This window comes from Canis aureus, chromosome 16 (assembly GCF_053574225.1).
Source record: "Canis aureus isolate CA01 chromosome 16, VMU_Caureus_v.1.0, whole genome shotgun sequence".
NCBI classification, from domain to species: Eukaryota; Metazoa; Chordata; class Mammalia; order Carnivora; family Canidae; genus Canis; species Canis aureus.
The window spans coordinates 26,278,084-26,303,249 of NC_135626.1; the positions used below are offsets into that span (position 1 = coordinate 26,278,084).

A 25,166-nucleotide genomic window follows, 5' to 3' on the forward strand; every position below is an offset into this window, starting at 1 on the left:
TTAACCGAATTTAAATTTTAAAAAATTTTATTTTTTATTTTTTAATTTAAAAAAAATTTTTATTTATTTATGATAGTCACAGAGAGAGAGAGAGAGAGAGAGAGAGAGAGGCAGAGACATAGGCAGAGGGAGAAGCAGGCTCCATGCACCGGGAGCCCGACGTGGGATTTGATCCCGCGTCTCCAGGATCGCGCCCTGGGCCAAAGGCAGGCGCCAAACCGCTGCGCCACCCAGGGATCCCTAAAAAAATTTTAAAATAAAAAAACAGTACTCCTAATATACTGTTAAATGAAAAGAGACTATAAAGAACATGCATCATATCAGAAATCTATGTCAAATAAATATATGCATAGAATAAGATGGGTGGATAAAAATCCAAAAGTTAATAATGATCATCTTTATGAATTTTTTTTCCTTTGTGCCTTTGTATTTCCCAAGTTTTTTCTTTGAGATATATTTATTCGTACATTTTTATTAAAGTATAATATATAATGCACTAGTCTTAAATATACAGCTCACTAAACATACATACACACAACATGCACACACCCATGTAACTAACACTCACAATACAAAATATTCCTTGAATCCCAGATGGTTCCCTTTTGCCCTTTCTCAACCCAAACTGCTCCTTACCCCTGCACAGTAGTAACCATTATTCTGACTTCTACTAGTGTAATAATATTCATTTCTTAATTTCATAAAAATGAAATCATACAGTTTATACTCTTCTGTGTCCAGTTTCTTTTACTCAACATTGTCTCTAAGATTCATTTATATGATTGGTAGTTCATTTCTTAAATTGCTGTCTAATATTCTATGAATTCCTCACAATTTATCCATTTTGCTAATGATATGAACTATTAAAATGCAAAGTTTATACAAAAAATCATGGAAAGATGCCATGATATGGGCAATACTTATAATACCACATTGCATTTTAAAAATGCAGGGCAAAAATCTTAAGTATTATCTGATAAAAATACATTTTTAATACTCATATGCCCAGAATTCTAGTGGTGACCATGGTAGCCATAGTTCTTATCTGTTTTAGTTCAAAAGCCTCTTTAAGTCTGTACATGAGGAAAATTATAAAATTCTTATAAAAGAAAACAAAGATCCAAACAAATGGAAAGATACTCTCTGTTCATAAATAGGAAGACTCAGTATTGTTCAATTGTTAGTTCTTCCTACTTTGATCTATAGATTCAAGACAATCTCAATCAAAATTCCAGAAAGTTACTTGGTGGATTGACAAACTGAGTCTAAAGTTTATTTGGAAAGAAACCAACCAAAATAACCAATACAATATACTGATCAAAATCAGAGAACTGATACTACCCAACTTCAAGACTTATTATAAATCAATAGTAATGAAGATAGTGTGGTATTAGTGAAGGAACAGACAAATCAATCAATGGAAAAGAATAGAGCCTAAAAATGGACCCACAAGGATACAGTCAACTGATCTTTAACAAAGCAACAAAGACAATCCAAAGGAGAAAGGATGGTCTTTTCAACAAATGGTGACAGAACATGCAAAGAAATGAATCTAGATACAGACCTTCTATCCTTCACAAAAATTAACTAAAAATGGATCAGACCTAAATGTTAAATGAAAACTCTGAAACTTTTAGAAGAAATAACAGAAGAAAATCTAGGTGATTTTGGCTTTGGTGGTGAGTTTTCAGACACAACATCTAAAGCATGATCCATCAAAGAAAAAAATTGGTAAGGTGAACTCTATTAAAACTAAAAACTTGGGCAGTCTGGGTGGCTCAGCAGTTTAGCACCACCTTAAGCCCAGGGCCTGATCCTGGAGACCCAGGATCGAGTCCCATGTCGGGCTCCCTGCATGGAGCCTGCTTCTCCTTCTGCCTGTGTCTCTGCCTCTCTCTCTGTATATCTCATGAATAAATAAATAAAATCTTAAAAAAAAAACAAAAAACAAAAACTTATGTTTCAAAAAAAGACACTGTTAACACATTGAAAAGACAAGCCACAGACTGGAAGAACATATCTGCAAGCATGAGTCCTGATGAAGGACTTGTATACCAAATATAGAAAACCCTTAAAACTCAGTAATAGGAAGACAAAAGCATCCAACTGAAAAGTAGGCAAAAGATCTGAAGAGACATCTCACCAAATAAGATATATAGATGGCAAAAGAGCATGTAAAAAGATGTTCCACCTCAAATGTTATTTAGGAATTGTAAATTAAAATAACAATAAGATACTACTACATATCTATTTGAATGGCTAGTATTCAAAACTGACAATTCCAAATGTTGGCAAGGATGTAGAATAACAGGATCCCTTATTCACTGATGATGGGAATGTAAAATAATAGCACAGCCACTGTGGAAGATAGCAGTTTCTTACACAGCTAAAAGAAGTCTTACCATCAATACAGCAATTGTACTAAGTATTTACCCAATGAGAAGAAGGCATATCCACACAAAAATACTCACACAAATGTTTATAATAGCTTTATTCAGAATTGCCCAAACTTGGAAGTCCTACAGTAGGTGAATGGATCAGCAGTGTGCATACATACAATGAATACTATTTAGCAATAAAAAGAAATGAGCCATCAAACCATAAAAAGACATGAAGGACCCTTAGTATGATTCCAACTAAATGGCATTCTGGAAAAGGCAAAACTAAGGAGTCAAAATTAAAAAAAAAAAAAAATACACACACACACACACACACACACACACACACACACACACATATCACTGGTTGCCAGAAGTTCAGCAGGGGACATGAGGTATGGTGAAGGAATGAATTAGTAAATATAGCACATAAGATTTTTAAGGCAGTGACAATATTTTGTATGACACTGTAATGGTAGATACATGACTTTATTTTTGTCAAAACTCACAGAATTGTACAAGTGAATCTTTAATGTAAAACTATGGACTTTAGTTAACAATACTGGCTCAATTGTAACAAATATACTGTATTATTGTAAGATGTTAATAATAGGAGAACTGGAGTGTGTATGTATGTTTGTCATTAGGTACATGAGAATTCTGTCCTTTCTGCTAAATTTTTCTGCAAACTTCAAACAACCACTCTTAAAAGCAAAGTCTATTAATTTAAAATAAGCAGTTATTTTATTTTGTTATATTTTATTTTATATTTTATATATTTTACATTATATTTTATTTAGTTATAACTAAATAATGAGAATTTTTTAATCCATTATTTACACCATCAGTTAAAGATTACCAAGCTTAGTAATAAAATAAAATTTTAAAACAATTAAGTTGCTACTTTTTTAGGTCTGGATTAATTTATTCATTATTAAACAATGGTTTAATGGTTTAATTCACTAAATAAATATTAGAGGTGGAAAAAAATCTTACCTGCAAAATAGGAAAAGTAGCAGTAGTAATGCCCATTTTGTGCAAATTTAAGACCATTTCACTTCCACTCCATATTTTACAGGATGACTCATAATCCCTTTCCACAAGATGTTCAGAGTTTGCTTCTAACCAACTAAAATAAAATAAAACAGTTCCATCAACTAATATCACCCTTGTGTGCACTATTTTAACAAAAGAAAGAGTTGTGATACATTCATCATATTCCTTGAAGCTATTACGATACAAATGTGAATTCAGACATCTCTTAAAATGCATGCATGTCTCATATTGCCAAATAAACACTTATATAGCTAAATAGTATGCTTTCACTTAGAAAAGAGAAACATGCATGTGATTTCCCAATTATGTTTTATGGATTCACACTGCTTCACTTGACTATCTTTCCAACTGACAGCCAGGTATAGGAGCATTTGATCCCAAATGCACATAAAGAAAATATAAAACAATCTAATAAAGAAATTAAGGTATTATATATTAAGACAAAAAAGAGAGTTACTAGAAACTTTATTCATTTTTATGTATACATATACATTTTGACATTCAGTAAGTACTTAAATGCCTATATTATATGCCAGACACTGTACTGGATACTAGAAATACAGCAGTAAGTAAAACAGGCAAGATCCTTATTCTCATGGAAATTACATTCTACTAAAGGGAGAAATAAACTTAGAAACACATACATGAAACAAGAGCATATCAGATAATGGAAAGTGATATAATGAAAATAAATTAGGTTAATGTAATCTACTTGCTACTTTAATTTGAGTGTCAAGGAAGTTCTCCCTGAAGTGACATTTATTCTAATAACTGAATGCAAAAAATACCCCGTCATGAAAGGATGGGGGCGCGGGGGGTAGGGGGGAGGGATTCCAAGTAGAAAGAATAGCTAATGCAAAGATCTAGAAGTGGTTAACAAATTTTGTTTATTTAAGGACTTGACAGAAAGCCACTGTAGTTGCAACACAATGGGCAAAAAAGAATAACAATATGAACAATGTTAGAACAATGTTAGAGTGATAAGCAGGAATCAGATCATGTTGAGACAAGGTAAGGAATCTGGATTCTATCCAAAGTGTAATGGGAAGGTTTTAAATAAGAGGACTGATTGACTGATTTAGACAGTGTGTACACATGAGGAGGGGATTGGAGAGGAGCATTGGGAGAGAGAGAGAGAAAATCTTAAGCAGGCTACACACACAGCACAGAGCCCAGTGTGGGGATCCATACCACAACCCTGAGACCATGACCTGAGCTGAAGTCAAGAGTCAGTTGCTTAACCGACTGAGTCACCCAGGTGCCCCTTAAATGGAATATTTGAAATCAAACACAACCTATTTTAAGTGTTTAAAAGATGATTCCAGTTTCTAAGCCAGAATGGATTATGGAAAAAGGCAAAAATAAAAGCAGAGACCTGTTGCAGGCTGTTACAGAATTCTAGTTGAGAGATGATTCTGGGATGATAGATAGGAGTTTGAAGGATTTGGGATATATTGTACAGGTGGCATTTATTAAACTTACTGATGAACTGGATAAGGTGAGGTAGCAATCAAGGATAACAGATTTCTGATTTGAGGAACTGGCTGGTATTGTTTGCTTAGATAAGGAAGACAAGGCGTTTGGGGGGAGTAGGTAGGAGAAGAGAAGGAGTTTATTTTGTAAAGTTGAAATTAAAGCCCCAACAGATTAAATATTTTTTTTAATTTTTTATTTATTTATGATAGTCACAGAGAGAGAGAGAGAGGCAGAGACACAGGCAGAGGGAGAAGCAGGCTCCATGCACCGGGAACCCGACGTGGGATTCGATCCCGGGTCTCCAGGATCGCGCCCTGGGCCAAAGGCAGGTGCCAAACCGCTGTGCCACCCAGGGATCCCAGCCCCAACAGATTAATATAAAGTACAGGTCAATATACGAAAATCACATTCCAGAGACAGATTTGAATATAGATTTATTAGAAATTGGGCTAGACACAGATTCAGGCCTCACTAGTACTACTACGGTACTCGGTTATGTAATTTAGGCAAAGTACAGAGTTAAGAGAAGAAATGAAGTACCAGAACCAAATCCTGAGGCACTTCAACATTTAGACATCAAACAGAATAAGAACTATCAAAAGAAACTGAGAAAGAGTAGACTGTGAAGAAGAAGACCAGAAGGTATCCAGAGGCTGTCTAGGAAAAAGTACTCTTGTATGTCTCCTCTAGTCTTACTACTTCACTTCTGACATGTTTGGTCACTAAATGTATGTGGGGTTCTTTTTTCCTTACACTAATGCAATTCTCCAAGACACTAGCTGGGTGTTCCATGATTCAATCCAATTCTTAACACTAACAAGTTAAAGTTAGCACAGATCCCAAGACTGGGTTTCAGTCTCACCATACTGTCCTCCCCACCTCGTCACTTCAGATGCCAGCATTAAAGTCCAAGTTGTCATCTGTGCCTCTGACAAAGCAATTATAAGTCAGAGGTTCTCATGACCCCTCCTCAAGTTTGATCATTTACTAGAACAACCCACAGAGCTCCAGAAAACATCTATGTTTACCAGTTTATTATACAATAAAGGATACAGACAAATAGCCAGATGGAAAGTTCTGGGAGGGTCTGAGCACAGGAGCTTCTGTTCCTAGAAAGGTGGGATGCTCCAAGCACATAAATGTGTTCACCAATCTGGAAGTTCTGAACAATGGCTTCATTACATAAGCATGATCAATTATTAACTTGATCTCCCCTCCCTCTCCCCTTTCCAGAGGAAAGGTGGAGCTGAAAGTTCTAAGCTTCTAATCATGGTTTAGTCTTTCTAGTGACCACACACATCCAGAAGTTCACCAAGCACCTCATTAGAACAAAAGCCAGTCCGAGCACCTAGGAAATACCAAAGGATTTAGGAGTTCTGTCAGGAACTGGGGGGTTAAAAATGCTCTTAGTACTCTTCTCACTTAGGAAATTGCAAGGTTTTAGGAACTCTGTGCCAGGAACTGGTGACAGAGAGCAATGTGTACATATTTTCCATTATTTCACAGAAGTTAAGCCAAAAACATTTTTCATAGAGGTGATAGTTGACAATACCCAAACAATACTGCTGAGAGGCTGAGTGAGATAATAGAAAAATAACCTTTGCATTTGGCAACATAAGGGATCATTGGTGACCTTGATAAGAACAGTTTCAGTAGAAGTCTGCAGACAACAACACAACTGAGATCAGTGAGGAAAGACTGGGGAGTGAGAAAACAGAATTAGCAACTAAAGACAACTCTTTCACCAAATTATGCTGTGAAGTAAAAATGACAATATGCTACGTGACAAAAACACCACAGGAAAGGCATAAGCGGGATACCTGGATGGCTCAGCGATTTAGTGCCATCCAACGCAGGATGCTGGGTCCCGGGATCGAGTCCAGCATTGGGTTCCCTGCAGGGAGCCTGCTTCTCTCTCTGCCTATGTCTCTGCCTCTGTGTGTGTGTCATAAATAAATAAATAAAATCTTAAAAAAAAAGAAAAAAAGGAAAGGCACAAGCACATGGTAAAATAGGGGGAAAAATATTTGCACTCTTATCACAGACAGGCAAAGGGTTAATCTACAAAGAGCCTCTACAAATCAGTAAAAACTGTAACAAAACCAAAAAAGGACAGAGATGTCAACAGTTGACAGGAAAGGAAATACACCGTTTGCCTTTTAAAATGCTTAATATTGGGGCACCTGGGTGGCCCAGTCAATTAAACGTCTGACTCTTGGTTTCAGCTCAGGTCATGAACTCAGGGTTGTGAGACTGAGCCCCACGTTGGGCTCCATACTCAGTGCAGAGTCTGCTTAGGACTCTTGCTACCTCTCCTTCTGTCTCCTCCAATCCTTCTCCTTCTTCTCTTCCAACTCCCTCTCTCTAAAACAAATAAATCTTCTTTAAAAAAAATAATAAAATGCTTAATATCAATTATATTAAGAGAAATTAAGTAAAAACTACACTGAATACCACTTTTCACCCATCAGACTAGAAAAAAACAACTTTCATCCTCTCATATGTTGCTGGCGAAAGTATAAATTAGTCCTCTGCCTACCCACTTACTGTGTAAAGTTTAGAAATATCTATCAGAATTACATGTGGATCTACGGTTTCACTCAACAATCCCACTTGTAGGAATTTTCCTATATACTCCCATTGTAACAGCAAACAATTGTAAACCTCAGTATCTACTATTTAGATGTTAGTTAAATTATTATACATCCATGCAATGGAATTCAAGGCAATTATTTTTTAAAACTGAGAAAGCTTTCTAAGTCATGATAAGGAAAAATCTCCAAAATATATTAAGTGAAAAAAGACATGAAACAGGAAACAATAAGCATAAAGTACAGTGCCAATAGTCAACAATACTGTATTGTATACTTAAAAAATTTGCTAGGAGGGTAGAGCTTACGTGTTCTTATAAAAAAAAAAAAAACGATTAATAAAGAGGACAGAAGGAAACTTTCAGAGGTGATGTTTATGGCATAGATTGTGATGATAGTTTCATGGATATATACTTACCTGCAAACTTATCCGGTTGTATACATTGAATATTTATAGTTTTATATATGTCAATCATACTTCAATAAAATGACTTTATTTATTTACTTATTTATTTATTTATTTATTTATTTATTTTAATAAAATCGCTTTAAAAATAACATTTTTATGCTTAAAATGGAAGACAATGGGGCGCCTGGGTGGTTCAGCTGGTTAAGCATCCAACTCTTGATTTTGGCTCAGGTCATAGTCTCAGGGTTGTGAGATCAAGCCCTGCATCATCAGGTTCCATGCTCAGCGGAGTGTCTGCTAGAGATTCTCTCTCTCCCTCTGCTCTTCCCCTCACATGCTGCACACATTCTCTAAGATAAATAAATAGTTTTTAAAAAAAAAAATTTATTTATTCATGAGAGACACACAGAGAGAGGCAGAGACACAGGCAGAGGGAGAAGCAGGCTCTGTGCAGGGAGCCCAATGCGGGACTCAATACTGGGACTCCAGGATCACACCCTGGGCCAAAGGCAGGCGCCAAACCGCTGAGCCATCCAGGGATCCTCTAAATAAATCTTAAAAAAAAAAAAAAAAAATGGAGAAGACAAAAAACTAAAAATGTAGCATGCCATCATTTGGGAGGAAAAGGAGGGACTGGGGAAAGTACCTATATTGGTTCATCAATGAATTCCTCATAAATATGCACTGAATGTTAAACTTGTTCAGGAGAGGACCTATGCAGATGGAGAATGGGGTGGGAAGGAGTTTTTACAACATAAATTTCTATATCTTTTATATTCAAACATGTGACTATGTAACCTTCAAAAAAATTTTAAATATACTATGAACAGAAAAATGCTGCAGTGAATGGAATAAGATAGAGGGTCAAGATCTAAGATAAAGAGATTCTAGGGGTACCTGGGTGGCTCAGTAGTTGAAAGTCTGCCTTCGGCTCAGAGGGTGATCCCAGGGTCCTGGGATGAAGTCCCGCATCAGGCTCCCCATGAGGAGCCTGCTTCTCCCTCTACCTATGTCTGTCTCTCCCTGTGTGTCTCTCACGAATAAATAAATAAAATCTTAAAAAAAAAAAGATAAAGAGATTCTAGATTAACAACCTAATGTCTGGGATCACTGGGTGGCTCAGCGGTTTAGCACCTGCCTTCGGCCCGGGGTGTGATCCTGGAGTCCCGGGAATGAGTCCCACATTGGGCACCCCGCGTGGAGCCTGCTTTTCCCTCTGCCTGTGTCTCTGCCTGTCGCTCTCTCATTCTCTCTCTGTGTCTCTCATGAATAAATAAAATCTTAAAAAAAAAAAAAAAGAGAGAAAATCATTTAAAAACCCACCAAAACCTAATGTCTAATAAAAAGGAATTCAGGGATGCCTGGGTGGCTCAGTGGTTAAATGTCTGCCTTTGGCTCAGGTCGTGATCCTGGAGACCCAGAATCAAGTCCCACAGTGGGCTCCCTGAATGGAGCCTGCTTCTCCCTCTGCCTGTGTCTCTGCCTCTCTCTCTCTCTCTCTGTGTCTCTCATGAATAAATAAAATCTTTTAAAAAAATAAAAAAGAATTCAATGTAAACTTTAATAAAAATATTACTATATCTGTTATTTTAGAGTATTGAAATCCTGGTTAGTTAAAACTCATCAAAACAGAACCCTACTCAAACTGAAAGATAAAGCAACAAATTAAAGCATAATCCAGGGACGCCTGGGTGGCTCAGTGGTGTAGTATCTGCCTTTGGCTCAGGGAGTGATCCCAGGACCCAGGATCAAGTCCCATATCAGGCTCCTTGCTGGAAGCCTGCTTCTCCCTCTACCTGTCTCTCTTTCTCTCTGTGTGTCTCTCATGAATAAATAAATAAAATCTTAAAAATAAAGCATAATCCAAAAAATTTTTTTTAAAGATTTTATCTATTTATTTATGAGGGACAGAGAGAGACAGAGAGAGAGAGAGAGAGAGGCAGAAACATAGGTAGAGGGAGAAGCAGGCTCCATGCCGGACGCAGGACCCAATCTGAAGGCGGCACCAAACTGCTGAGCCACCCAGGCTGCCCCAAAATTTTAAAATATGTTAATGTTCAGTTTATGTTCAGCCCAATGTCATATATATCATACAGGAGGCTATTAAATTATTCTGTTAAATTAGAAATCAAATTAATAATTATCAATTTAAAAATCTATTATTATATTCTTTTGAACAAGACAAAAGTTTGGACTGGCTTATTTCTAAAAGTTTAACAGGCAAGGAACAATCTATTTCCTAAGTTGCCAGTTCAAAGTTTACTAATTAAAATATTATGGCATATCGGACACCTGTGTGGTTCAGTGGTTGCCTTTGGCTCAGGGCGTGATCCTGGAGTCCTGGGATTCAGTCCCACATTGGGCTCCACACAAGGAGCCTGCTTCTCTCTCTGCCTGTGTCTCTGCCTCTCACTCTGCGTCTCTCATGAATAAATAAATAAAATCTTAAAAAAAAATACTATGGCATAATAAAACATGTTTTTAATACAAAGGCAGCAAAAATGACACTGTTAAACAAATGTTCTTACTTAATTAGGCTATAGCACACAGCTCGTAAGGGTTCATGGTTTTTCTTCCTTATATTATTGTTGACCATGCTATCTAGTTCATCTCGAGCAAAACGAAGCTGAACTTCTGTTACACTATAACTTGCTGATTCCCGAGCACAGTCTTCAATGTTATGAGCTTCGTCTAAAATGACAACCTGTTCTTTCAGATTGATATCCATCTATAAGACAAAAGAATTCTGTAAAACATTCAGTAAAATGCACTTAACAGCAGTAGGCAAGATATTTCATTTAAAACTTCAATTATAGGCCAATGTGGCAAGAATAATTATATAAGTAACTGATTCTAGGTCTTAACACTTTTAAAGCACTAATGAGGCTAACAAATATTAGCTCAACATTACAGTTTCCCATTTTTCATTCTCAAAATACTTTACAAACCTATCAACCAAAATACATGTTAAGTGAATCTGGATTAAAGTACAGCTGGCCACACAAAAGGGTATAAAAATCTCACTATGAAGCAATCTCCGACATAATTTTAAAAGAGGAACAAAAAAAAACTTTAAAATTAAATAATTATACAATATTCAAGAGACTCTGAAAATACTAATATAAATACAGCATTTATCTGTTTCATTTTAGTTGTTCCTACTATCCTTCATTTTGAGAATTGTTTTTCCCAGATGCCATGTGGTATTGACAGAACTGTTAATCCGTTAATCAAGGGATATCACCACCCTCAAAACATAGACTCAGAATCCAGGTTTGTCAGTTATTTTTTTTAAGGATTTTATTTATTTATTCATGAGAGACACAGAGAGAGAGAAAGAGAGAGAGAGAGAGGGAGAGAGAGAGAGAGACAGGCAAAGGGAGAAGCAGGACCCCAGAATCACATCCTGAGCCAAAGGCAGATGCTCAACCACTGAGCCACCCAGGTGCCCCCAGGTTTGTCAATTAAATAAAGTATTCCATCCCTCTGTGGTCATAGGTTGAAGAGTGAAGATGAGATTTAAGGGAGGCCAATCAGAGAAATTTGGAGTGATGAATATAAGATCATGAATTTTTTCCAGATTAGGTGGCTATTTGTGGTTATCTTTGTTCCACCTGGAAAGAAACTGAGAATAAAGCCATCACAATAAAGTCAGCCAAGCATTTTTTCTTAAGCTCTACTGAAGCTGGGTTTGTGTCACTTGCAGTTCAGAGTCCTGGCTAATACAAAGAAATGTTAAAAAACAATTGCCAGTGAGTTATTCTGAGGAAAAAATATACAGAAAGTTGACGATGACTGAAAAAGAACCATGAAAGAATAGGAAATGTATTGGCATTTAAAAAGATGAGTAGAAAGGTCCCTGGGTGGCTCAGTCGGATAAGCATTCATTTCACTCTTGATTACAGTTCAGGTCATTATCTTAGGGTCATGAGATCAAGCCCCACATCAGGTTCCTCACTGGGTGTGGAGTCTGCTTAAGATCTCTCTCTTTCACTGTGCCCTCCCTGCTCCCCAAAATAAATAAATAATTAAAAGGTGAGTAGAATTTGGATTTGGAAAGCAAAAGGAGGAGTGCACTTCAATATAGGCATCATCAAAAGCAGAGATAAAGTTAAGAACAAGATATTCTTAGGGGACTATGAGGTAATTTTTGAAGGGGCTAAGTTGGGAGTTTGTAGCAGAAATGTCTGAGAAGGCAGATCTAAGCCAGACTATTGAGCATCTTGAGAGTAAGCTTAGCAGATACAGACATTAATGACAGATGAATGGATAAAGAAGATGTGGTATACATATACAATGGAATACTACTCAGCCATCAAAAATGAAATCTTGCCATTTGCAACGATGTGGATGGAACTAGATGGTATTATGCTAAGTGAAATAAGTCAATCAGAGAAAGACAATTATCATATGATCTCACTCTTATGTGGAATTTAAGAGACAAAACAGAGGATCCTGGAAGAAGGGAGGTAAAAACAAAACAAGATGAAGTCAGAGAGGGAGACAAATCATAAGAGATACCCTTAATCATAGGAAACAAATTGAGGGTTACTGGAGGGGAGAGGGATGAAGGGATGGAGTAACTGGGTAATGGACATTAAGGACAGCACTGATGTGATGAGCAGTGGGTATTATATAAGACTGCTGAATCACTGACCTTTATATCTGAAACCAATGATATAGTATATGTTAATTAACTGAATTTAAATTAAATAATATTTAAAAAGATATAGACTTTATCCCATGAGCCAAGAGTGCAACAGATTTTTTAATCAGAAGAAGTATGTAATAAAAGAAATACTAGGAAGACCGACCTGCCACTGATATGTACAAGTGGCTCAAATGAAAGGAACCTAGCAAAGAGGCAACCAAAGAAGAGGTAGGACAGGGATAGTAAACATAATGCCTATGAATTTTAAGCTTAAAAAGAAAGCCAATGAGAGTTGTGCAGTCAGATCTAAAGAGAGGAATAATAGGTGAATATACCAGGTTATTCACTTTTTTTTTTAAGTAAGCTCCATGCCCAGTATGAAGCCCAAAGCAGAGTCCAAACTCATGACCCTGAGATCAAGACCTGAGCTGAGATCAAGAGTCAGACGCTCAACTGAAGAAAGCACCTAAGTTAATTACTTTTTGTCTGATGCTGTAACTGGATGGTTCTAAGACCCATGCAAATAAACACAAATGCTAAATCCAAATTTTATTTCTCAAAAACTCACAAAATTACAAATGCTATATCCAAACTTTCTCAAAAACTCACAAAGCATAATTTGCATAGTGTACATATTCTCCCCACAAAGTTCTTCAAACTACAGATTCTTCATATGAATGTTTTAAAATAATTCTGACTATTCATAAATGGAAGGAGTGATAGTTATTAATGGGTCCCAACTGGGGGTAATTTTGCCCCACAGGTTATATCTGGCAATGTCTGGAGACATTTTTTTTTTAAAGATTTTATTTATTTATTCATGAGAGAGACAGAGAGGCAGAGACACAGGCAGAAGGAGAAGCAGGCTCCACGCAGGGAGCCTGACGTGGGACTCAATCCGGAACCTGACGTGGGACTTAATCCAGGGTCTCCAGGATCACGCCCTGGGCTGAAGGTGGCGCTGAACCGCTGAGCCACCCGGACTGCCCTGGAGACATCTTTGATTGTGACAGCTACAAGGGTGTCACTGGTGTCTAGTGGATAAAACCAGAGATGCTGCTAAGCATCCTACAGTGCACAAGATAAACCACCACAACAAAGAATTATCACGCCCCAAAACAAATAATTATCAATATCATTATTAACAAGGCTGAAAAACCCCATCAAAACTCCAGTTCAGTATTGGGTCCTTAAAAGTATGTATTACTTTGTACATTAAAATGACAAGATCTAAAACTCCGTTTTTAATATACCTCTGTATATGTTTTCAGTACTCTAATCTGCTTATACATTTACATAAATATAAAGCAAAAAATAAGTGAAAAGTAAAACATCTAAAAGCTTTACATTGATCATTTGTATCTTAGTAAGTAGGAGAAAAGTTCTAATTTTCACATAGCTACTTACACTTTCCCTTATTTGTGCATCTAGAAGATAGTTGTAAGGACAAAATATTATGTGAGCATCTTCTATTAGTTCTCGTGCTGTGTAATACGGACATGCTTTTAGTTTTTTTCCCAAGCTGACAAGTTCTTCTATATCCCAGGCTTTGCACATCCCTTGCAGAGTCTGTAATGTGTGTTGATTGCTAATTTTATGTACACCATGATAAAAATAGCAGGATTTGCCCTAAAAACAAATACGTGTTACTGAAATGTGAATCAATGCTGGAACAAAGGAATAAAACAAGTTTATCTCAGAATTCTCAGAACATCATTAAAGCCACAAGGCAAAGATATTACAGGAGAGAAATTATATCCACAATCACAACCATTTTAAAGAAACTGTTAGTTGACTCATATAGAGCTCCAGATCAGTATAGCTCTAGATAGCCCGAATTCACCTGAAAAAACTGTTTTTAATTATGCTTGTTGTGCCATTGTTCTGATTCAAGTGATATTGGCAAAAATATTTCTTGAAGGATACACAAGAACAATGGTATCATTGTTTGCTTTCAAAGATGACAGCTAAGTGACTTGGGGACATGAGTGAGATTTTTCTCTATAGACACTTTTGTACATTTTCAGTTTGAGCCATGAGATAGTATTACCTAAGTAAATATAAATAAGTAAAAAGAAAGGAAATAAAGGAGAAAAGGAGGGGGGGGATGTCTTAGGGAAAAAAAAAAAAACAGTGTTCACTACAAAATATCTGTAAGATACAAAAGAGCACCAAAAAAACCCCACTAAATTATCTATAATTCTATCACATAAAGCATGTACTAGTAACATTTTGATGTATTTCATTTATACCTCTTCTGTACATATGTATATATGGATACATCTCTAAAATGTGACCCAATATTAAAATAATGAAAACAAAGCAAAGTTTCCCAAGGCATCAAGGATTAACAAGTTAGCCATAAGAAACATTTTTTATAAAACTGGAATCACTGTTTTTCCATCTGATTTTATTAAAAATCCTATCAGAAATATTTTCTCACATCACTAAGTAGTTTTTCATCAGTGTCCACATATGTACATTGTGTTAATAGTTATAAACCAGTTTCATTATTGTTGGGCATTTAGACTGTTACCAATTTTTGCATTATAAATAATGCTGCAATGAGCACTTTTATGCACATTTCTAAATATTTTCTTAGTATACATTTTTAGAAATGGCATTATGGGATCCAACAGTATAAAGTATTTTTAAGCTTCATGAAAACTATACCACCAAATTATCCTCCAGAAAGTGTATACCACTTTACAACACTTTTTCTGTATCTTTATCAACACTAATATTATCTTTACCTATTTTAAAGGTTAAAAACTAGAATCTTCTTGCTTTGATTTGTGTTTTTATTCCTTTTTTTTTTTAATTTTTATTTATTTATGATAGTCACAGAGAGAGAGAGAGAGGCAGAGACACAGGCAGAGGGAGAAGCAGCCTCCATGCACCGGGAGCCCGATGTGGGATTCGATCCTGGGTCTCCAGGATCGCGCCCTGGGCCAAAGGCAGGCGCCAAACCGCTGCGCCACCCAGAGATCCCTTTTTTATTCCTTCTAGCAAGGTTTAACACTGCTATTGTACTCTGTGAACATTCTAACATGCTTAAACAGTAATTTGCATTTCTTCTTTCATGTACTATCTACTAATGTCCTTTGCCATTCTATTACCAGAAGTAAAAAATTTTATCAATATATGCTAATCAAAAATAAGATGCTTGATAAAAACCCAGTCCTAGCAATAGTGTATCATATCCCATTAAAAGATGTATAAAATTAGTAGTATAAATGTACACCATTAGTGGAATTATAAATTACTTCTGTTAGAAGCACATATTTTGTCAATAACTATCAAAATTTAACATTTCACCATTAATGTGAATATATATATATATATACATATATATATGTATATATATATATATAATGCACTGTTAAACAGCCAAAAATTTGAAAGTAAACCAAATATCTATCAAAAGCAGACATTTTTTTTTTTGAAGCAGACATGTTAAACAACTTATGGTAAATTTATGTAAAAGATATAGCCCTAAGAAATGTGTCAGATTTGTCTATATGCCAATATGTTTAGGCTTTTAAAAGAATATATACACATTTTAGCAAATACATATTTTAAGTGTTTTGGAAGACTATATAAAAAAACCTTAGAGCAATTTCCCTGAAGGGTTAAAAGAATGTAAGGAGCAAAAAGGAGAGGTCCTCTTTTCATTTTATTGCTTTCTGTAATTTGGAGTCTTCTAACTATAAATATATTATTTTCTATTTCAATTGTCATTTGGGACTGAAGTCATTAAAAACTGACGGGTCATTTTTATTTAATTAATTCTAGGTACCAATAAAAAAATTAAATGTGATTTTGAAATCCAATATTTATCTTTCCTAGTTTGTGGTCCTTAACAAGTGAAAATAATATTACATATATAATATATATATGCTTATCTACAAACTATCCAACAGCCAAATCTATATTTTTACATATTTTAAACATGTGTACTCATTATATTCACAAAAGTACCTAGAAATTACTAGAAATGGAGTAAAGCATAAAATGTTCATCACCTATAAAAGAATGTCAACAAATCCAAGAACAAGGCATGGTCAGCTGAGGGACGACAACTAGTTCTAAAGCTTTGTATTCAGCCACGTAAGGGGACGCTACTAGTTGGTTCTCCATGGTACTAAAAATAAGAATTGAGAAAAGAACTTACCTAACCTTTATTTATTTATTTAGTTCATTCTCTATATTACTTTCATTCACTGTGTCCCATCTCTACTTTCTTTTTTTACCCTCCATACAGGGTCAACTTCCTCATACCATAATGCCATCTTTTGTTTTGCTTCTAGTGTAATTAAAATAACAATGACGAAGAATCAGAAAAGTTGTCTTTCTTGCTAACTAGTTGTTAGACCCTGAGCAAACTTCAGGGCCCATTTTTCTCAGGTGATGAGGCATCAAAAGAGTAAATGAACCAGAAGCCTTTTAAAGATTCCTCTGACCCAAAGACTACCATTTCTAAGGTTTCTTCCACCTCTAAAATCCTGATTCTAGGGTCCATAAACAGATGGAAACGTGCCAAGTATCTTTCATACTGACTTCAATACAGATTGAGTTTAATAATATGATATTCATCATTTCTTTATTCCAACTATCTTTGGTACTATTCTGAAAGCTTGTAATTGTGTAAAATGATCACCAAGATGCCTTTAGAGTAGATGATTATTAACTGTTAAATTCCATCTTCACAAAAAACATATTCTTTCATACCTAAAATAATTTTCTAGAATTATTTCTGGAGCTAGTTAAAATTATTTGTTCTTAAGTGAAACAAAAATTAACTTTTAAGAGATAAGCGCATTGCTTTTCCATCATAGGAGCAGTTTCATAAAAGAAACAGTGAATAAAAACACATGTGCCTTTGGATCAAGCCAAAAAATCGGAAAGTTTACACTTTAAGGGCACTTAGAATGACACTCCTGTGCAGGCTGATAGCAAAACCAGAATGGCTCATCCATTTTAGCAGTGTAACATAACCCTGAGAGGAGTCTGTCAATTCAAGTGTTATCACACTTTAAACTCTTTTTCACTCAAACTGTCAGTTGTCTATTTATCATTTCACTTTGGTAATTCAGTCATAGTAAACAGAGACACCTATAGTGACTTTGTAATTGGGCATCATTACAATACCAAATTACCCTAAGGACTTGGGAACAAAAAAAAAAAAAGAATGTTCATGTATGCCTATGAGCAAACCATTCTGAGGCAGAATTAAGTCAAGACAAATAACCAAAAGCAGGTATCTTCAATTATTTATAAGCATTGAGAAAGAAATGCATGATACAAAATAATTTATTCACATTACATGGTAGAAGGTGATATATCAATTAAATGAAACTCTAGGGGCTATGGCTCCTAGCTTTTTGTGGGGAACCAACTCTGTTTGACAAAATACTAGTGAAAGAACTTTCAAAGTATATTAATTTATCATTGGTCATTTCATAGACTATCAATTTATGGTTCACGAATAATTTCTCAGTATATTTCATACTTCTAACTTCAGATTAAGCAAGTTATTAAACTGTACACAGACTACCAAATTAATACTGCCAAAAAAATTATGTTTTTACTAAGAAAGACTTCTCAATTTCTACCTTGACCAAATTCGTATTAAAGATTTTCCTGGAGGTCTTCAAAACCACCAATGACATATCTTTAACTTTAATAATTCAATTTATTTTTTGAAAGAGAAATTTGTATTAAAATTAAAACATAGGATAATCACTATATTTCTCATTCAACTAAAATTTATTTACTCAGTCTAAATAAACTATGTTCTCTTAAAGTTTTAAATATACGAAATAATTAACTGATTAAATTAGACTAAATTATTTAAATACTTTTATCTCCTATGACATCACCCAACATTTGACTATTTTTGATAGTGAGATTTCAAAGAGGTAAAAAAACATCTGACCAAAACAGAAATTAATTTCAAGGAATTAAACACCCCCAAGCTTTAGAACCAAAATTTATCATTCTAAACTTGAAGAAAAGTTTTCTTGTGGTAAAATTCTTTTTCAAAAATTAACAATACTAGCAATTAATTTGATTTTTATAAGTTATTTGATTATCAGTGGAAATACACATATAAAACACAAAATGAACATGTAAAAAAATGAGTAATTGAATCTTTTCAGCCATATTTTTTTCTCTAAAACAAAATAACTTTACTCACATTTTTTCCATCCAGCAATTCCATGCACTTCTCATTTCTGTTGAAGTTACCTACTACTTCAGGATGAACACAAGTATGGTCCCTGCTAGAAAGAATAGTCATTGGGACCCCTGAGTACGCTGTCCTCCGGAGCTCTCTAGTAATCTGAGCAATCTGTTTGTGTGTGCGTGTCCCAAAATATATTTTGGGTATCTTGGATTTCCCGCCATGATCCTTCTTAGTGGTATTTGAGGAATCTTGATTGCTTCCTTGTTTAGTAGAACAACAACACCTGGAACAGTGACCGGGGGGCTGTAACAAAGGAAAAAAAAGACAACTCATGTCTGGTAGATCACAAAAAATGTTATTAAACCTCTCATAGAATCAGAACCACTATGTAATAAATCACAATTGTCAAATAAAGAGAAATGTCAAGATATTACATCATCTAAAACTTGGAAGTTTTCCATTTCAAATTGGTTTTCTTGTACTCCTAAAAGTTATAAATGATGTTTCCATATTTACATGGCTTTCTAACATATCATTCTAACTCTTGAATTCCAAACATTTTAGGTAGATTTTAATTCTAATTATAAAAATAAGACAATTAACAAAAAAAAAAAAATAAAGAAAAAATAAAAAATAAAATAAAATAAAAATAAAAATAAGACAAAATGGAGGACAGTTTTCATTTCTGCTTAGGCTATAAGTGAACTCATGATACTACAATTTAGAGTTGATAGTGCTATTTTTGTTCACGGCATAGCACATTCAAATATTCTATACCAATATTTTAAAGAGCACTTTAAACAATAACTTACAAAAAATAGAAATAATCAAGTTGAATCTAAAATATCATTAAAAACAAGAGAACTATTCTCTAGCAAAGGGATGCAAATGAATGCTATTAATATTTAATAATGAAGGCAGGTTGCTTGTGTGGAACAAGTATACCTGAAATTCAATTACCTGTCATGGAATTCAAATCCATCAGAAAATTATTCAGGATAGCTTTTTCTGGACAATTTTACTCATAATTCAGTTCCATAATTGGAATCATTAGATAAATGTCTCCTTAAACACACTATCATAAGGAATAGCAGGAATGTGGTCCATTATTTACCTGATTTTTCTCTTCTGTTTCCAAACTCAAAAATAAAATAAAAACTTTAATGCTATATATTAGAATCATGGGTTATTAACCACCCATTCCTCAACCTCAATTGCTATATAAATGAGACAAAATGTAGCCTCATTTAAAAAGAAATACTATGAAATAGTTAGTTTATAGGAATGGTGACTGAGAAGGAAAAAAAGCTAAATACCACAGTTGCTTAAGAGAATTTGTGCTGTAGAGTTTTAGTTGCTTAAGAGAATTTGTGCTGTAGAGTTTTAGTTCAATAGAACAAATACACCATTTTACTCAATTTTTTAAAAAATTATAATCAGTAAGAGTAGCCTTCATAAACAAATGCTAAGTCATAGTATGTTATACCACAATACTGGGGATCAAGCTGTCTTTTAGCCTCAACTCAGTGGAAAAGCAAGTTCAAATTACTCCCAGTCTCGCTCAACCTTGTCCGCCATTAAATATTACAATACATGATAGAATGGATGTAAATGTGACCCTTCTGGAGCTGTCACTCAGTGGGATAAAAGGTTCACTGATGTGCCAAATAAACAGTCAGTCAAAGCAGATAAAGTTACAGCCATGCTGGAATTGTTACATTCCCTTCTCAGGTTGCTAGTAGCAGCAGATTTCATTACAGAGTGCTGCCACATTAAATAGCCTGTTCCAAATATCCTGCCTTCTATATTGAATAATTACTTATTCACTGAAAGGATAAAAAGAAGAGTTATGAATGGGGCTCTTGTCAACAGTGAGGCAGGAAACAGCTGACATGTGGTTTATGTTACATATGTTGCAATATCCAACAATTTATGGTCACACAGAAAATGGAATGCAAATTATATCATGATATTTCTGACTGAATATTTTTTTGGCCTTTGCAATTATCACATTAATTAATTAACCTAGTAAATGAATTAAGATAACTCTAGGTAGCAGAATTAAGTTTACTTTTCTGTACCTTCAATCTTTTCACTCAATTATACTATATCTCTTTCCTATGATACAATAAATTAAATACTGAATATTAAATTGAATATTGGAATGCTAACGTCTAATGCATGGCTATATACTACATGTAAATATCATATCCAAGCACAAAAGTAATCCAATAAAGTGGTCTTCTCTCAAGGCTTAGAAAATCTTTCTGATGAAACACTTTCTTTTTTTTTTTTTTTTTTTTTTAAAGATTTTATTTATTTATTCATGATAGACACAGAGAGAGAGAGGCAGAGACACAGGCAGAGAGAGAAGCAGGCTCCATGCACCGGGAGCCTGACGTGGGATTCGATCCCGGGTCTCCAGGATCGCGCCCTGGGTCAAAGGCAGGCGCCAAACCGCTGCGCCACCCAGGGATCCCTCACTTTCAACATCAATTCCACTTAAAGCTTTATCATCTACACCTTTTATTTTATGTTAATTCATCTACACCTTATATTTAATTCTTTTTTCTAACCAAAAGTCCAAACAATATTGAAATAAACAAAATAAGTCAACCACCTATGACAAATAATTTAATATATAACTTAGACCTTCATATATATCTCCCATATAATTTTTTCAAATAAAAAGGAATGTTATTACATAGTTTTATAACTTGTTTTGTATTAGAACTTTTTACTTCTTAAAAGGGATGAATTTGGCATTAATAATTTTAAAAAAGGATCTCCCTATCTTAAAATGTTATGATAGTAGCTGTAACTAACAAAACAAAAGATAGAGAATGGTTTCAGAAAACTTTTCCCATTAGAGCAGCTTTATTTAGGTACCTTAAATCCTATTTTCACTCTATAACTGAGAAAATTATAAACTAGGACTACTTTTATATTAAACATGTTTTTGTTCATTATGTTTTACAGTGGTCTGAAGTAATTAGTCATCTACGAATTTGAGGTTGACTCTCAAGAATATGGTTTTTCAGTGAGTGGTTGGGCAAGTTATTATAGAAGATGGAAATTAAGAAAGTTGATTCTTTTTCCTTTGCAATATTAAAGAGGAATTATTTCTTCAGATGTGATCTTCTATTGAAGTTTCCATTTAAAGGATTTGGTATAGTCATATTTAATACAGAAAAAAAAAACTGTGGCAAGAGAACAGAGACTTCAAAAAGACATTTTTTTAGTGGCAAAAGAATTATTTGCATCAAAAAAACCCCCAACTTTCAATTCTGTAGGAAAACCAGAGAAAGAATACTGAAAGCAGCAATGGCAGGAGGTCATAATATCTTCCAATTCAACTAATAGGCTAACACTTTATGGCCTCTCTCTGAAATCCTTTGACCTAGCTGTCTTGAAATAATAAAAGAACAAAATTAAATACTTTTGTACCTTTCATTGAGTTTTTCTCCTGCTAACAAGCTATCAGGTTTGTCTTTCACAGGGATACTTTCCTTTTGTTTTTGACCTTTGAATTTACAGAGATTGCATTAGGAAACGGAGAATAAATTAAAAAGTATTCACTTTCATCAAACACATCTGAATGTCAAGAAAGATAAAACATACAGGCTCTCCAAAACCTGTAATCTCTAAAACCTGAAATAGGCTACACTGAGTGGCAGAGCCAAACTCTTTAAGAGATGGCTACTTCTATACCTAGAAACTGTCTAGAGTCCTTTTACTTCAACAAAAGGCAAGAAAACTCAACCAGAATAACACCAAAATTCCATTATTATTTAAAGAGAAAAAAACAACCAACCAAACAAAAAAACTATAGGGGCACTTGGCCAGCTCAGTTAGTGGAGCATGCGACTCCTGAATTTAGGCTCAGGAGTTCAAGCCCCACGTTGAGCATGGAGCCTACATCCATAAAGAGAAACATAAGAGACACATGGGGGTGTGACAGCTATATTCTTTCCAGATGTAGGAGTCAATTGTTTAAAAATAAATTTCAAATTTACAATAGTCAAAACTATTCTTAGAAGGTCAACAACAAAGGATTTTAGAAAACTCTTTTCAAGTATAACAATTCCTACCTATTCTCTTATTATATAGAAACAAGTATCTAAATTTTTTGAAAGGATAAAGATTGTAAGACTTGATCTTAAAAGAAAGGCCAAATTCTGAGTCCTTGCCACTATTCCTTTCACAAAGTTACAAGTTCAAGTAGATTAAGATACAATGTCGAGGTCTGAAGTTTTATAATTTTCTCCAACCTCTCCCCATAAGAACAACAACATAAAAATTACTATGCCTAAATAATTGAAAAATAAAAATGAGCATGGTGACTGTAAATTTTAAAAATGGAAAATAATAAAGGAATAGCTAGAAACTATTGTATTGCCAGAGAAGCTATTTTGGTAATTCATAAAATTAGGTAACCTAAAAGGACGCTATGAACTGATTTTAAACACAGACATAAAGGGGAATATTTGTATGAAAAATAAGTATATAAGAAAGTATATAAGAATGAGGAAAAAAGATCAAAAAGAATTTTATTTGTAGGAAATAAAGGGAAAACTAGATCCATGAAATAATTACATACTTTTCTGGAACTTTCCACATGTGCATGTATTGTCTGTCAATCACACTGCAAATTCCTTGAGGAGAGAAACTATGTCTTACATTTCTTTATATAACTCACTCATTAAATACGTTGTTTTGCACATGACTATAACTTAAGTTTTTTTTTAACTGGTGGACTGTGACTAATGTCCCCAAGTCAAGTACTATACATGTACCACATTGTATTTATCCAAAGGATGCATAACTGATGTTCTAATTTGAAGTTCTTCATATGTCAAAAAGGTACTTCAAAATAAAAAGTTTACCTTTTAAAAGAAAAAGTACACAGCAATCTGTTATTTTCAAGGCCAAAAAGAAAAATCATTTTGTTATGCTAATAATTGGGGCACTTTATAGTTGTGAGCAACAAACACATAACCTGATATATTCATTATTAATAATAACTGGGGATTCCTGGGTGGCTCAGCGGTTTAGCACCTGCCTTCCACCCAGGGCATGATCCTGGAGACCCGGGATCGAGTCCCGTATTGGGCTCCCTGCATGGAGCCTGCTTCTCCCTCTCCCTCTGCCTCTCTCTCTTTCATGAATAAATAAATAAAATCTTTAAAAAATAATAATAATAACTATCAGTCATTAAGATTGTCCCTGTGCTAAACACTATATATATATACTATCTCATTCATTCACTCAAGAAATATTAGAATTCCCGATCTATCAAGCCAAGTAGAAGGACAAGGGTCACCTCATCTCACTGACAATGTTTCTCTCTTTAATTATTCTACAAAGCACAGTTTTCGGAGTTTATCAATACCAGTTTCATTCATGAATTAGAGAAATGTTTAAAGTCAGTACTCTAAGTGCATTATTTACTGAATGCAATTACAAAATATTCCTAAAGGTAAGCTATAAAATTTACTTCAAAAAACTATTTTAACTTATTATTGGTTGACATTTAAATCAAATATTTTCTAACAAGATTTACACTTTATTCCTCAAGAAAAAAAACAACAAAATTCTCAATTAAGAGACTCGTTAAAGCACATAACAACAAACTTTTTCTGTAAAGGGTCAGAAAATAAATATTTTATGTTTTGTGGTAAATAAGGTTTCTGGCCCTGTATAAGAAAATATTTTTATGATCCCAATGTGGGGAAAGGGTTCTTAACATACCAAAAACACAATGATTAAAAACGCAGTCTTGTTAAAATGTAAAATTTCTATTTAAAATAGCACTCCACTTTATAAAAGAAAGAGAGAGAGAGAAAGAGAGAGAGAGAAAGAAGGAAAGAAAGAAAAAAAAAGAAAGAAAGAAGCACAGACTAAGAGAAGATATTTGCACTGTATATAACCAAGAACCAGGATCCATAACATATGAAGAATTTCAACAAATGAATTTTAAAAGACAAATCCCTAGATGGCCAAGAACAACAACAAAAAATCACAGAAGAGAATAGCTGAAAGGCCAATAAACATCAGAAAAGAAATGTAATTTAATGCTTAACTTCATAACTAATTAGGAAAATGCAAATTAAAATCCTAATTCGATTCAATTTCCCACCTATCAGATAGGATGTTAGAGAAGATATGAAGCAACTCACACACTGCTGACACAAGTATAGGTGACACATTGTAAACTGTTGATCTAGTGAATCAAAGATACATAGACACTCTGACCCAGCATGACACTGCTAAGTATATATATGAGAGAAACTCTTGCACATTAAGACAAATACAATAGGGATATTTTTTGCAGCATTGTTTTAATGGTGAGGAAAACAAGCTAAATGTATCAACAGAAGAATGGATAAATTGTGGATGTTTTTCAATCAATATGATA

General features: G+C 34.4%; 1 protein-coding gene across 3 annotated transcripts in view; it reads right to left on the minus strand.

Moving 5' to 3' along the window:
* Positions 1 to 25,166, minus strand: part of BRIP1 (BRCA1 interacting DNA helicase 1) — a 181,670-nt gene that overhangs the window by 111,860 nt on the left and 44,644 nt on the right. For all 3 annotated transcript variants that reach the window (XM_077852395.1, XM_077852396.1, XM_077852393.1), the window contains exons 7-10: positions 18,761 to 19,051; positions 13,969 to 14,190; positions 10,439 to 10,638; positions 3,375 to 3,507 (exon numbers count right to left, since the gene is read on the minus strand). In XM_077852395.1, the coding sequence (XP_077708521.1) occupies positions 3,375 to 3,507; positions 10,439 to 10,638; positions 13,969 to 14,190; positions 18,761 to 19,051 (846 nt within the window). The remainder of the gene's footprint in view (positions 1 to 3,374; positions 3,508 to 10,438; positions 10,639 to 13,968; positions 14,191 to 18,760; positions 19,052 to 25,166) is intronic.